General features: G+C 41.2%; 1 protein-coding gene and 1 non-coding gene across 2 annotated transcripts in view; one reads left to right on the forward strand and one right to left on the reverse strand.

Annotated features, from left to right (window-relative positions):
- Positions 1-16013, reverse strand: part of DOCK2 (dedicator of cytokinesis 2) — a 427333-nt gene that overhangs the window by 302318 nt on the left and 109002 nt on the right. The window contains 2 exon segments of the mRNA XM_003936169.4: positions 8905-9011; positions 11737-11807. Coding sequence (XP_003936218.2) covers positions 8905-9011; positions 11737-11807 — 178 coding nt within the window.
- LOC120360482 (U6 spliceosomal RNA) lies at positions 9225-9328 on the forward strand. The gene has a single exon (XR_005576970.1). It is a non-coding gene; the product is annotated as a U6 spliceosomal RNA (small nuclear RNA).

A 16013-nucleotide genomic window follows, 5' to 3' on the forward strand; every position in this document is an offset into this window, starting at 1 on the left:
TATTGTTTGAGTCCAGGATCTCAAGGTTACAATGAGCTCTGATTGTGCCACTGTGCTTCAGCCTGAGTGACAGAGGAAGACCCTGTCTCTAAAAACAAACAAAAAGACTCAAGAATGTAGTTACCTTATGTGGGGAAAGGCAGTCATGTGGTCACATGTAAGTGATTGTTAACTTCCTAGCTTTTGTTTTGTGTGGTGAGTACATGGATGCTTTATTTGTTTTTAAAAATAAAGAATATGCAAATAAATAAAAACAGGTCTTATGTAGATCAATAATAAAATGTATTTTGAATTAATGGCCAGGACTGCTCCAGCTTGTGTAACAGAGGTCTGTTCTTTCTTTTCTTAATGGGAGACTGACCATTGAATAATGGTGAATTTTACTACCAAGGTCCACAGATCAGCCTCTGAGAGCTGGTATCAGTAAGACCAGGCACATAAACATATGTGCAGATGTGGAACATAAATAAAACAAAACTTATACCTTCCCTTATCCTTAAGGAGCTCATTCCATCAGTATAGACAGTCACATAAACATAGAATGCTAGAATGATACGTCAAGTGTCATGACGCTAGTTTGCACTCTGCAATGGGGGAGCCATGTCCCTGCCCGCACTGATTTCCTTTCCCTCCTCAGGTTACTAGAGCTGGGCTTCCCATTTAAGAGGGGTCAAGGGCCACCTGCATCCAAAGCCCCTTGGTGGGCTGACACCATGCACATCCCTGGCCCTCTCACCAGATATTCAGAATCAGAATCTTTGGGGTAGGGTTCAGGATTCTGCAATTTTAACAAACTCCTCAGGGACATCTAAGCTTTGAGGTTAGACTCATTGTCTCGCCCCCTTTGGGAACTGGGGTAATATCTGCAATGTATTCAACCTCTACTTTCACATCTTTCCGCATTCATCAGGTACCCCGGCAGCCATTCTGTTTCTATAGCCCCAGGGGCAGAGATGAAGACAGTCTCCTTGGAAAGGAAGGAGACAGGATGGAGGGGAAGGGTCAGCTGCCCCTTCACCTGGCGTTGAGACCCAAAGCCACAAGATGTGTGTGTACCAACATGCCCTATGGGGCTAAAGTCCCATTGGGAGTCATTTTAGATAAACTGAGGGAAAAGCCAAAACATGTGCCTTTCTTCCCCTTCCTATTTGAGTCCCTGGGAGAGAGGGCACTGTTTTGAGTTGGAAAGACTGGTTAAATCTAGAGCCATAGATATCGTCTACTGAAAATTTTAAGTTGTCACAGCACAAAGTAGAAACTCAAAAAGAAGACTGAATTAGATTAAAAACAAACAAAAAGCAGCAGCTTCGTTTTCTTTGCACAGAGATCATGGTGCAGAAGTTTGCAAACTTGCCACAGTTGTAACCACATTGCTTCCCCAAGGACTGAGTAAGTGTTGAATAGAATTGAGCCAAAATTCCTGAGACATCAGGGAGGACATACTGCAGGCTTGAGGTCTACTTTGGTTCTTAAAAGGATGAGTAGGGGTTGCCTGTTGAGCATGGCTGGGGCTTGGGGTAGGGAATAGGAGGCAGTAGAAGGTATTCCAGGAATACATGCAATGAACTGAATTTTGCAAGGGCATGTAACGTGCAAGGAGAAATGACAGCCCCACTGTGAGGCTAGAGCACACCCTGAGAGATAGAGGCTTTGTTTTCCTAACAGCCTTTTCCTTCTGAACAGTCTCAGAGGCAAAGCCTCATGTCAACATCTCAAGTCTTGGATAGCCTGCTAACACCCCGGCTTGCTGCAGGGAAGCTGTACTCTAAGAAGCCACAAGCGACACAGCAACCACTGGCAGCAAGAGCCTCACCCCCTTCCCAGGCAAGGGCCCCTATGCACACCGGTCAGAGCTCATATATAGCCTGGCATTTGGAACAGGGGTTGGGAAGGAGGAATGGAAGTAAACAAAATCCTTCAGGAGGGGTGGCAAGGCATTTGTTCTCACATGGAGAAGGAAGAATTACCAGGTCAATACACCACCATTTTCTCCTTTTTAGTCCTCATAAGAATAAAGCACAGTATAGTGAGAAAAAGATGGGTTCTGTTATTCAAATGACTTGTACTCAGAATCGGCTTTAGCACTTTCTACCTGTGAGCTGCAGAGACAGCACTCTCAAATAGTGCATGTGCTTCGTTTACATCCCAGATTCTCTGGCGTTAGCACATGAGATGTGTTCTGGCTAATGGACTGTGGGTGGAACTGGCAGGTGTCACTTCCAGCCCAAGGACATTAAGAGCCTCTGTGCTCCTTACCTCCCTTCTTATCTTCCCTGCTATGAGGCCACACGCACCAGCTGGCACAACTTCAAGAGGGACAAAAGGCATACGACCTTCATCAGACTTTGCAAAGGAGAGACATAAATAAACCTTTCCATTATCAAACCACTGAGATTTGGAGATTAATTTGTAACCCTAGCATCATATAGTCCAAAATATTAATACACTAATACATTGTGTAATATTTGTTCTCATTGGAATGAAAATTAGTTAACTTTCTAGGCCATTGGAGTTTTTGTAAAAACTTAATATACATTTATGCTGATACAGAGGCAGCATCTGATAAACGTTAAGTCTTTCCCTTTAAGTTGTAGTTGATGTCATTACTATTATGGTTAGTACTGTTATGCGATAGATATAATAGATGCATTTTAATAAGCAGCAACTTTGTCTCCGGCACTCCGCTAGTTGTTTTTCATAAGTTTTCACATTTCTGTATCTAGAAAAGCCACAGCTCAAAGAGGTTACTTGTTCAAAGGAACACAGCTAGTATGCAGTCAAGCCACGATCTAAAATAACAATATCCTGAATCAAGAGTCTCTTATTCTAATGGTGACAGTCCTATTCACATTCTTTTTTATTTAATTTAATTTTTCATTGCATTTTAGGTTTTGGGGTACATGTGAAGAACATGAAAGATTGTTGCATAGGTACACACGTGGCAGTGTGATTTGCTGCCTTCCTCCCCCTCACCTATATCTGGCGTTTCTCCCCATGCCATCCCCTCCACAACTCCCCACATTCTTAACATATTTTCAGACATGGAACCTGAGGCCCTGAGATGTTACATAAGATCACTAAAGTAATAACTGCTAAAATAAAATCAAAAATTGGCAAGTGGGGCCTAATTAAACTAAAGAACAAAAGCAACTATCAACAGAGTAGACAACCTACAGAATGGGAGAAAGTATTTACAAATGATGCATCTCACAAAGGTCTAATATCCAGAATCTGTAATGAACTTAAACAAATTAACAAGCAAAAACAACTCCATTAAAAAGGGGGCAAAAGACATGAACAGACACTTCTTAAAAGACATACATGTGACCAAGAAGCATATGAAGAAATGCTCAGTGTCACTAGTCATTAGAGATATGCAAATCAAAACCACAATGAGATATACCCTGTCACCAGTTAAAATGGCTATTATTAAAAAGTCAGAAATTGGCTAGCAAACCAACTTGCTCAAACTGCATGCAGTGGCTCATGCCTGTAAATCTAGCACTTTGGGAGACTGAGGCAGGTAGATCACTTGAGGTCAGGAGTTTGAGACCAGCCTGGTCAGCATGGTGAAACCCTGTCTCCACTAAAAATGGTAAGAGTTAGCCAGACATGGTGGTACAAGCCTGTAGTCCCAGCTACTTGGGAGGCTGAGGTAGGAGAATCGCTTGAACTCGGGGGCAGGGGTTATAGTAAGCAGAGATCACACCATTGCACTCCAGCCTGAGTGACAAGAGTCAAACTCAGTCTCAAAAAAATAAATAAGTAAGTCAAAAATTAACAGATGCTGGTGAGGTTTTGGTGAAAAGGGGATGACACACTGCTGGAAGGAACGTAAATTAGTTCAGCCATCATGAAAAACAGTTTTGAGATTCCTCAGAGAACTTAAAACAGAACTACCACTCGACCCAGGAATCCCATTACTGGGTATATACCCAAAGGAAGATAAATTGTTCTACCATAAAGACATAAACATGCATAAACGTGTAATCACACTTTATTCACAATAGCAAAGACATGGACTCAACCTAAATGCACATTGGTGATAGTGGACTGGATAAAGAAAATGTGGTACATATACATGATGGAATACTATACAGCCATAAAAGAGATTAAAATCATATACTTTGCAGCAACACTGATGAAGCTGGAATCAGTGGATTCCATCCATAATGGATGAAGCCATTATTCCAAGCAAATTAACACAGGAGCAGAAAACCAAATGCTGCATGCTCTCAGGTATAAATGAGAGCTAAACACTGAGTCCACATGGATGCAAAGAAAGGAACAATAAACACTGGAGCCTACTTGAGGGTGGAGGGTGGGAGGAGGGTAAGGATCAAAAAACTACTTATTGGGTACTATGCTTATTACCTGGGTGACAAAATTATCTGTACATGAAACCCCTGACATGAAATTAGTTCATGTAACAAACCTGCACATGTACCCCCCTGAACCTAAAAGTTGAAAAGAAAAAAAAAAAAGTAGTAACTGCTAGAGTCAGCGTATTGTTTATTCCCAGCCCAGTGCTGCAATGATATAACGATAGAAAAGATACAGGCACAATTATTTCCATCCCTCTTTCCCCTAACCATTGCCGAGCCCCCTGTACACTGCAAATCGAGGACCCAGCAGCTCCAGATACTGTGGGCATCAGATGAGAGGGAAGAAGGAAGCTACGCTTTGATATAAGGGAAACTGGATGCTTTGCTCAAACAACAGCTTCTCGATAAGGTACCCAATGAAAAAACCCAGCAGCTGAAAATAAACATTGAGTTTCCAAATCTCTGCCAGGTGTGTGTGTGTGTGTGTGTGTGTGTGTGTGTGTGTGTGTGTGTGTCTGTCTGTCTGTCTGTCTCTCTCTCTCTCTCTGTGTCAATCTCTCTCTCTGTTTGTTTTGGAAAGTTGAAGAGAAATCGCAAGCAATGTGGATCCTAAAGCAGTTTACACTGAACCAGATGGTGCCTCTGATTAGCATCAGACTAAAAAGATACATTACTTGGAGATGAGGTTCTCATAGGGACAAATCTGTTTCAAAGGCACAGAGGGTTTGCTTTTCTCCTAGACTCCCCTTGGAGCTTTCTCTGGGTGTATCTGTGCATCCTTTCTCCTGTCATCACCTCCAGGCAAGTCTGAGTGTGAGCTGGAGAAGAGAGCAAATTAGTGTTTGTAGGTTTCTCAGTTCTCCTCTCACTGAAGCCGGAAGTCCCTCACATGGGGCAAGCCATTCCATGTGGGAACCTGGCTGGTGGTGACTACTCCTGCAATTCCAAGGCTAACCAGCCATATGTGCCACTGATGCACCAGCAACACATGGAGGCACATTCTGTGGCTATTCCCATTTTACAGATGAGGAAATTAAGACTTGCAAGGATTAAGTAATTTACTCAATAGCACAAGTCAAATCAAAGTTGAGGCTAATTGCCTCCATAAAGGGGTGTGTGTGTGTGCGTGCGTGCATGTGCGTGTGCGTGTGTGTGTATGTGTTTTAAAAGAGGCCTGAAGGGTAAATCATCAGAACAGATGGCTACCAAGTGTCCAAAACTATGTAACTATGTTGGTGCCTGCAGTAAGATAAACAATGAAGTGAGAAATCACAAACATTTCACCTTGACCTCTACTTCTAGGCCTACATAACAGGGACCCTTTAGAAAAACACTCTAGGGAAATAAAAATAGCAAAACAAAACAAAACATTTAAAGCCAGGATGGAAAGCATGTATCAACCAAGGCCCTTTTATTCACTAGGTCCTGTGTTTCTCAGACCGAGGAAAATCATGTAGCTTAGGGTTATATGCAACTGTCAAAAATTAAGGGACTCCCTTATTGCAAGGAATTTAAAGGTCAGCACAAAAATTGGGATTAGCAGGAAAAATAACCACAACACCAATAACAACAATTACTGCTTAGTATGAGACATCATGCTGAGCCCAGCGCTGTGTCAAGTACTTTAAATACATCATCCATCTCATTAGCCCACATGATCACCCTCTAAGACAGACCTTATTGTTCTTATTCCCATTTTACAGATGAGCCTACTGAGGATCAGAGAGGTTTAGAAAATTACTCATAGTCACATAGTCACGTAAAGGGCCAAACCAGGAATTAAACTCAGGTGTAGTGTACCCCGAGAACCACTGCCCTTAACCAGTAAACCCTTCTCCACCTTCTCCGTAGGATCCTCCTGAAGACAGGCCAATAGGGTAGTCTGCCAGAATCTCAGAAAGTGCTTAAAAGCCTTCTGGCCCCTCAGCTTGATGTCAATACAAATGTTCAAGGCTGTGAGTACAAGCAAATGCCACTGAAAATACTCCAGGCAATTTGCACATCTGGCAGTTAAATGAGTGCAGGCTCAAAGCAAATCACATCCCTGAGGCACAGGACACTTCACAGGGAGAATAACAGGAAGAATTTCATTACTGCTCAAACTTGGCCAGAGGAAATCACACTCACCTTATTTAAGGGTATAAAGAAAGATGTTCACCAAAGGGCAATGGCCACCTATTAAGTATAATGAATTCAGATTTTATTCACTGGGAACTAAAGGATTTAAGAAAGGGGATGAGTTGAAGTTTCCCTTTGGAACTATTTTGGTGAGAGGGCTCACTTAGCAAATAGATCGTGGGATAAGAGTTACCTTTCAGCTGTGAGTGAGAGCGTACAGCTTTAACATGTGAGCTGAGCATGGCTACACTAATTATACTTTGCCTCCTCTTTGAAATGGGCCCCCAGAGGACATTTTGCCTACCTCTAGTCTCTGTATGTATTTAAAGGTAAGAATTTTGCATTTCTTTTGTAACTGTGTACAATGCCAGGGTGGGCCTTCTGTCAGTTAATATTAATCAGAGTGTTTTTACTGAATCTGAAACCCAGACACACAGCAGGACCGAGAAGCAGCGGCTGTCCAGCCTGCCCTGCGACTATGCTAACCCTCAGAGGCCTCCTTCCAGCCCTGGAGATGTGGCTGCAGTAAAGGAATTACTCCGACTTCCATGAGGCTGGAATTGACACCACATGACCTGCCCAGGCCCGTGCTAGCAGTCCATCTGGCCTCGATGCCAAGCCAGGCCCCTGGCAATGACAGCAGCTCTGAACAATGAAGGAGAGCCAAGTAGCCCGCTCCCTGCTGCCTGTGCTGCATCATATGCATAGCTAGAGTCGTCCTTGTCAAGACCCTAGGATGGGACTCAATTTGTCTTTGCAGTGGCGCCACCTGAAATCCTGAGAGGGCCTTCCAGGGCAGGAAGGGGAAGACATATTTCAATGCATTTGGTATGAGGGCAATTTATTTGGAGGTAGAAGTCAGAACTTTAAAACCATGGAAGTCTCACTTTAAAAAGGCACAGTAACCCAAGGAGGGCAATTCCCAGAATTAGTCTCCATAACCTCACACAAACCATCTTGCTCAAACTGCATATTTATTGGATTAATCTGTTGTCACACATCTGTCTAAAGGGTCAAGAAACCACACACATGAATATTAAAACCACAAGAACACTTTTCATCCCCACATCCTCCTCCTACCCTTAACTCCACCGATAGCATACAGACAGCAATTCTGGATGCACCATGTTAACCAGGCATTGGAAAAAACATCTTTACAGTGAAGTGGTTCCTGAATATTTCTATGATTACTAGGCAATTTGCATAAATATTCAGGCTTCGTTCCCTGAATAAATTCCAGTTGGGTGACGGCTGATCCTCTGAATTCTAAGACCTTTTGTTTCTTGCACAGTTTGCTTCTCATTTTATTGTTAACATCAGTGTGGATAGAGAAGTTGAAAATTGGGAAGGTTTGGTCTTAGGGTACAGAAAAAAAGTACTGACCCTGAAAAGTCACTTCTTCACCCTTACAGACAGGAGTGAAGAAATGCAGAGTTTCTGAACAGGCCATTCTTTTACATGGAGCCAAAGGCTTGATCCATTTTGCAGATTCAAACGTGCAGAGCATTACTAGAGATGAGGCGGAGGATGAATATGAGTTAACGAATCCTGCCTGATCAAATCTAGAGGAGCTAGTCACATCTAGTTGACTGACCTTGAAAATAGGGAACTCTAAGTCTCTTGCCTGTGGGATCCAGTGGTGACCAGTTTAGGGTAAGCAGAAGCTCTGACCATAACTTCTGTGCAAAACCACTGTCATTCCATGATCTCCCAAAAATATATACCATTAAGTGAAGAAAGGCTAAGTGCAGAGCAGTTACATACTATGCTACCATTTGCATGATAATAATAAAGAGTAAATAGCATATATATAATTGATGGCACACCCACAGAGTGTGCCTAGAAGCAAACACAAGAAGCTGGATATGGCTTTTGCCACTGGAGAGGGGACTGGGAGTAGCCATGCACAGGGTCTGGAGGGACCCTTTCCAAATGGTACCCTTTCATACCTTTGCATTTTGATCCATGTAAATGCATTAACTACTCTAAAATAATTTACATTAAAAAAAACTTTTAAAAAATGCTAATTCTGATTCAATCAGACTCTTTAAACTGGGTCTCAGGAATTAGCAATTTAATAGGCTCTCCAGTTTATTCTTACACACTCAAAACTTTGAGAACTTCCCCGTGAAAGGCTCTTTCTACTAAAAGGAACTTCATCCATTTCCCCTAGAGTTTAAGATAGCAATAATAAACCATACAGGGGAAAAAAAAAGAGCCTCATTAAACTTTCTCAAGAGAAATAAACAATGCAACCTCAGCTTTCCTAAAATCAATTTAGATTCTGATATCTAAGTTGTCAGCTACTTTCAACTTTTTGCATTTATGCAGACCAAAGGAGTTGTAAGAAAAGAGATGTCTTAGTCACCAGACAGGTTGCCTTCTTCTGCCAAGCTTCCCAAAAAAGATGTGGGGCTTATTGGCCCCTTACCCCACCCCAGCAAGGGTGCTGTGTACTCACCTTGCTTTTTAAAGAGGTTGCTCTGGACTATCTCATTCATAGACTGTACTTTCTGCTTCTGGAGTTTCACAGGAGGGATGCAGGTGTAGAACTCATACAGGAGTTGGCTGAGGGCAGGAAAAATAGAAGCTAGTAGAGCAAAGTAGACCAATGTCTCGCACCTCATAGCACTTACAGTTCATCCCTGGATCTCTAGACCTGAGATAACCCCAAGTCCCGGCAGAGCGTTAAGTGCAAGGTAAGCCTTTAGTAAAAATGTACGAGTTGTTCTTGGTATGGGCTATTAGTAGCATTAAAAGAGACGTAAAAATCTGAAAATAGTGCTTGCTTCGACAGCACATATACTAAAATTGGAACGATACAGAGATTAGCATGGTCCATGTGCACGGATGACACACAAATTCGTGAAGCGTTCTATATTTTTTTTAAAAAAACTATTTTTTTATTTTAAAAAGAAAAAAAAATCTGAAAATAATACCAATAGCCCTGATTAGTTACAGTGTATCAAGCACACACTTTGCATTTTGCATTAATTATGCCATGTAGACCTCATAACTCTAAAAGAAAAAAAAACAACCCCATTCAAAAGTGGGCGAAGGATATGAACAGAAACTTTTCAAAAGAAGACATATATGAGGTGAACAAACATATGAAAAAATGCTCATCATCACTGGTCATTAGAGAAATGCAAATCAAAACCACACTGAGATATCATCTCACACCAGTTAGAATGGTGATCATTAAAAAAATCTGGAGACAACAGATGCTGGAGAGGATGTGGAGAAATAGGAATACTCTGACATAGTTGGTGGGAGTGTAAATTAGTTCAACCATTGTGGAATACAGTGTGGCAATTTCTCAAGGATCTAGAAATAGAAATTCCATTTGATCCAGCAATCCCATTACTGAGTATAGAGCCAAAGAACTGTAAATCATTCTACCATAAAGACACATGCACACGTATGTTTATTGCAGCCCTGTGTACAATAGCAAAGACCTGGAACCAACTCAAATGCCCATCAATGATAGACTGGACAAAGAAAATGTGGTACATATACGCCATGGAATACTACGCAGCCATAAAAAACGATGAGTTTGTGTCCTTTGTAGGGACTTGGAGGAATCTGGAAACCATCATTCTCAGCAAACTGACACAAGAACAGAAAGCCAAACACCGTACATTCTCACTCATAGGTAGGTGTTGAACAATGAGAACACATGGACTCAGGGAGAGGAACATCACACACTAGGGGGCAGTTGTGGGGGTAAAGGAGAGACAGTAGGGGTGGGGGATGGGAAGGGAGGGGAGGGTGGGGAGGGATAACATGGGAAGAAATGTCAGATATAGTATGCACCTAAAGTAAAATAAATAATTTTTTTTAAAAAGCTATACCCAATACTTATCCCAATTGCATAAGTTGGAAAGCTCAAGTTTAGAAGGGCTAACTAACTTTCCCAAGGTTATGCAGCTAGGAAGTTAATGAAACAAGAGTTCAAAACAAGGTTCTGACTTTATTACCATACCATTTTACTTACAAATGTTTTATGCTGGTAATCCTTTATGGTAAGGCTTAAAATCAAAAGGTCTCTAATTTTTAAAAAAAACTATGAAAAATTATGAATTAGAACCAGTTTGGGACATCAAAAGGGAGATGGCTTTTCCCAAAAAGGGTGAGAATCAAAATGCCCTGAAACAAAATTATAGTCCTTGTCGGCTTTCCAAAATAAGCTTATTGTATTCATTCATTCTTTCAAGGACTTATTAAACATCTACTTAATATGAGTCAGGCAAAGCACAGAGAAATGGGGATACAAGGGGAACAGACCAGGTCCCAGTTGGCATGGAACTTACACTCTAATAGAGTTCGTCAAATGACACAGAAGCAAACAAATCAATACACAGTGATGTATGCAGTGAAAGAAATAAATAGGGAGCTGTGTCAATGAATAATGGCACAAGGGCTGGAGGGAAATTTTAATTTATTTACAATATTGAGAGGTGGCTTCTCCAAAAAGATAACATTTAGTTTGAGGATCTGAAGGATGAGAAGTAGCTAGCAAAAGTCTCCCATATGAACAGAAAAAGGACATCCACAAAAAACCTGGTGACATATGAATAAAGACCAGAGTGCAGTTAAGAGAACTGTACCCATGTTAATTTCTCAGTTTTTATAAACGTACCATAGTTATGTAAACATTAACATTAGGGGAAGCTGGGTGAGGGGCACATGATAACTCTGTATGTAATCTTTGAAACTCTTTTCTAAATCTTTAAGTATTTTAATATAAAAAGTCTTTTAAATCTGTTATCTGGAAACTATAATAAATTTTTTAAAAAGAAAAAGGTATATCTGATTGAGATGCCCCTATTCCAACAGCATAATAACATTAAAAAAATGTGTTTATCTACGAGCCCAATGGAGTTAAGAGGGAGAAGGAAAAAGGGAGCCATCTCCATTATCTCTTTAGGTGTGCTTAGGCTGTTCTCTGTTTGCAACTGTGGGGCCTCCAGGGCAAAGAGTGGAACCCAAAATAACCTTCAGGCCCAGGTGAAATGGAGACATTTACCCCAAACATCAATTTTTTAACCTATATGATTACATTTCATACCATTAAAGAGGGATGCTTATTACACAGTTGTTTTTCACCAGTCTGGCACAGGAAAACCAAAAGGTAAAAATCCCATACTGGAAGCCTTGAAAAAGTCCCCTGCCACAGGTCCTCCCCACCCCTAGCTGAGTGCCCATCTGAAGCTCCCCGTAAGAGCCCACCTCCCACTCTGAATCCCTGGCTTGCCAATAGAGCCCAAGAAAGTACAACATAAGCTCTCACCTGAGTAACTTTGCATCAAAGACCGTTTCTACATCATGGAGGACAGATGGGATGTATTTCAAAGCCGCCACCTAAGTGAAATGTAAAATATGTATGAGTGATGCTCACATCAACAAGTCTGTGCTGGCAAAGAGGGTAATCTGCAGCATGACACAGATCACAGGAGAATGATTCCGCATCCTAGACATCAGGATATTGATGCAAGCCTCTGTATGTACATCAAAACATAAGCATGGACTTCTTTGTATACAAAAGTGAAGTCACAACTTCTGTCTTCAAGGAGGCAGTAACACAGAGTAGCATGACCACAGAGCTTGTAGTTCTATAGATCTGCAAATTCTGCTTCCACACCTTATTATCCATGCGGTTTTGGACCAAACATTTAACCTCTCAGACATTTACATATCTGTGAAATAGAGAAAGTTATATGTATTCTGCAGAACTGTAAAGATTAAAAATATATGTGAGGCATCCAACAGAGCACGAGGCATATTTTAGTGCTCAGTAAATGGTGACTTATTAATGGAAGATGGTGTCGTTGGATTGCTTTGCTGGTGGCAAGTTATTTGTATTTCCTCTCCCTAGCCACTTTCTGAATAATAGTGGGCATGTTTTGGTCCACTAGATGGGTTGGGAAAGCTGAGCATTGTGGTGGATTGCTTCCTCTCTTCTAGTTAACCGATGTATCCAGAGGTAAGAGCCACACTCACCCTCTAGCAACACCACTTGCTAAAAAGCAGGGCAGACTACAGTTTCAGCAGATAGAATTGTAAGTCACATGAATGGAAAATAATGTTTAAGACTCTAATGGAATCATGCATTTTTTATTCTTTTTATTTTTCTACATACTCTAGGTGTTCTGTTATTAACATGTATCACCCTTTAACAATCAGATCAAAGCAAAAATCACAAAAATTACTTTCCTAAAGAAAATCTTCCTCCTAGCCATATAAAACTAAGATTCTTACTTAACATAAATAATGATTATGATTATTCTCTAAAAATTTACATCAGGGCAGATGCTGTGCCAAAGACTGCTAATAGATTATCTTATTAGTTACAACACTGCAAGGGAAATATTATTTTCATAAATAAAGAATCTCTGGTGCATCACAATTAAATAACTAGCCTGGGGTTGCAAAGTTAGCAAGTGGAGAGCCTGGATTCAAATGCAGGCAGGCTGCTCTTAGAGCCCCTTTTTGTAACCCTTCAGCTACATGGCCACCTTACTCAAATAACAACTGTCTCCCTCTATGCCTTCATCCGTTTTTTTTTTCTTGTTTATAATTTTTAAATTTTTAAAAAGTCAGTACTGTATGCTTGATGTAAAAACATTTATATCAGATAATGCATTAGGGTGAAAATTGTTCCCAAAGTCCCATATGGTATCCTCCTCTCAGCTCCAATCTTTCCTTCCCAGAGAGGAGAGGACCACTGTTCCTTAACATTGTGAATTTCCTTCCAGACTGCTTTCTATGCACGAATGTGTATGTGCATCTGTGTGTGTATGTAAATATACAGGTCTGCAACTTGCTTTTCGTAGTTAACCACACACCAGTGGCATCCTGCCATCTCACAGAGTACATTCTTTTCATTTCTAACCACTGCCCAGCACTGCTCAAATGGGTACATTATACCTTTTTCAGCCCACCCCTGCTACCAGGTGCCATGCTATTTTCAGTTTTTCTTTATTATAAATATATGGTAAAAACTAGTTAATATGTATGTTTGTGTATCTGTAAAAATCCTTGTAGGATGGATTGTTCAAAGAAGAATTAGTGCATAAAAATGTATAGACATATAAATTTTAGGAGAGACTGTCAATTACCTTAGAAGAGGCAGTAACCAATTTCCTTTAACTAGCTTTTCCTTTCCCCATAACCTTTTTACCATTGGACATAGAGTCTTTTAGATTTTTGTAGATCTGATGTGTAATTTGCAACTTTTTGGTTGCTAGTACGGTTGGGCATCTTTTCTATATTTATTAAACATCTATATTTACTAAATTACATGTTCATATACTTTTTCCATTCTTAGTTTTTTTTTTCCTCATTGGTTTGTAGAATTCTTCATGCACCTTTAATATTAACCCTTTTACAGTAACACATCTTACAAGAATCTTCTCCTGCTTATCATGATATTCCACTGCATAGAAAGATTTTAATTTGCAGGCTGTCATATTTGTCAGACTTTATAGTTACTGGATTTTGTATCTACAGATTTATTCTTTATTCTTTTAAATGTAGATTATAAGACAAAACAATATTCCAAAGCCATTGTTTCTGAAACCATGTTCTATTGGAACCTCTTGTCCCATAGGATGGTATTAGGTATTCTGTAAAAAGAAAAGGGTTTGCAATCAAAGAATTGTGGGAAGCACTGGTTTAAGCAAAGATAAACCAGTGAGGTTTTTTTTTTAACTATAGAACTTTTCATAATTTTAATATGCTAAGAAGCATTATGACATTCCCCCAGGCAGTCATAGTATCCAGTACATTCCAACCTAGTTGGTCAAGAACCATCTTTATCAGGAAACACTAAGTAGATGTAGCAAAATGAGATGACTGCAGAGCTAGGCAAGCAGCAGAAAGAAGTGATACGGAATGAGGACACGGCAGTGAGAAGTGTTGAGATGTGTGGATTCTATTCTCTGCCTAAAGACTCAGTCATTCCTGTTCAATTGTTTTAACACTTTGATTTAACACTTTGATTTGCTAGACAAATCAAACACAAATACAGGCTGCATTTCTTCCAGAGGCTACTAATTTACAACCTCTAATGTCTAAAGGGATACCATATACTGAGCCATGTGCCCTGAAAAAAGCCTAGTCCAAACTCTTCTCTTTTGAGATAGAGTTTTGCTCTTGTTGCCAAGGCTGGAGTACAATGGGGTGACATTAGCTCACTGCAACCTCCATCACCCAGGTTCAAGTGATTCTCCTGCCTCAGCCACCTGAGCAGCTGGGATTACAGGCATGCACCACCACATCTGGCTAATTTTGTATTTTTAGTAGAGATGGGGTTTCACCATGTTGGTCAGGCTGGTCTTGAACTCATGACCTCAAGTGATTCACCCATCTTGGCCTCCCAAAGTGCTGAGAAGATTACAGGCATGACACATCAAACCTGGCCTGGTCCAAGTACTACTAATAAACTATTTCTTCATCCACTCTTAGGCCAAAGAACATAGAGGCCACATGGCCCTGAGCTCTCCACCCAGCACTGCATGAGCCTAGGCTCATTTCTTCACTCCTAGAGCCTCAGCCTCTTCATGATAGTACATGCCGAGTCTCTTCCCATCTCATTACTCAAACACTGGCCATCATTCCCCACACCCAGAGTATAATGTATACTCATCATAATTAAGGCCAAAGTGAGAAACATGCACAGAAACAAATCCCTTTGGGGAAAGACATGACTTCAGTGTCCTCTGAGGGTTTGTGGCTTTCCAGAGCTGCATGTCATTCCAGGGCTTTGGAGGGATGTGGTGGAATCACAGTCACCAGGAGTCTGCACAGCACACACACACTTACACCCTTTAACCATTAGCAAGGAACTGCACAGGCTACCAGAGGGGATGCTCAGAAGGAGACCATCTTCCCAGTCTCCCACTCTGGGCTGGCAATACAGTCAAAGGAAGCAAGTAGCTGTCACCTGAGACTCAGAGGGTGTTAGCAATGTGACAGGAGAGTATTAAATTTGCATCTGGTCCAGGCCGCCTCACAGAGAAGTGGCAGGCCTGTGGTTCTTTCTCCCTACGGGGACAGCCCATCTCTGCCTTGGGAAGTTTGCCAAGACTGTTGTCATGGTCAGCACTGGCCAGATGACTTTTGTCTATAGTCTTGCTTTGACGCACTGGAGTGGGTGACAACAGGAAACTTCAGCAGGTGCCAGAACCAAACGCTTCCAGAAGGCGGAGCACCTCAGCCATAAGACTATGGGAGACTCCATTTGTTACAAGTTTCCAGATCTGTCAGCCTCCTAGGAACTGGGTTTTACTGTTCTATTATTTATTTGTTTATTTATTTTTTTGAGACAGAGTATCACTCTGTCACCCAGGATGGAGTACAGCGGCACTATCTCTGCTTACTGCAACCTCTGCCTCCTTGGTTCAAGCGATTCTCCTGCCTCAACCCCTGAGTAGCTGGGATTACAGGTGTCTGCCACCACACCTGGCTAATTTTTTGTATTTTTAGTAGAGACAGGATTTCATCATGTTGGCCAGTCTGGGTTCGAACTCCTGACTTCAGGTGATCCACCCACCTCAGCCTCCCGAA

Source organism: Saimiri boliviensis, chromosome 20 (genome assembly GCF_048565385.1).
Source record: "Saimiri boliviensis isolate mSaiBol1 chromosome 20, mSaiBol1.pri, whole genome shotgun sequence".
NCBI classification, from domain to species: Eukaryota; Metazoa; Chordata; class Mammalia; order Primates; family Cebidae; genus Saimiri; species Saimiri boliviensis.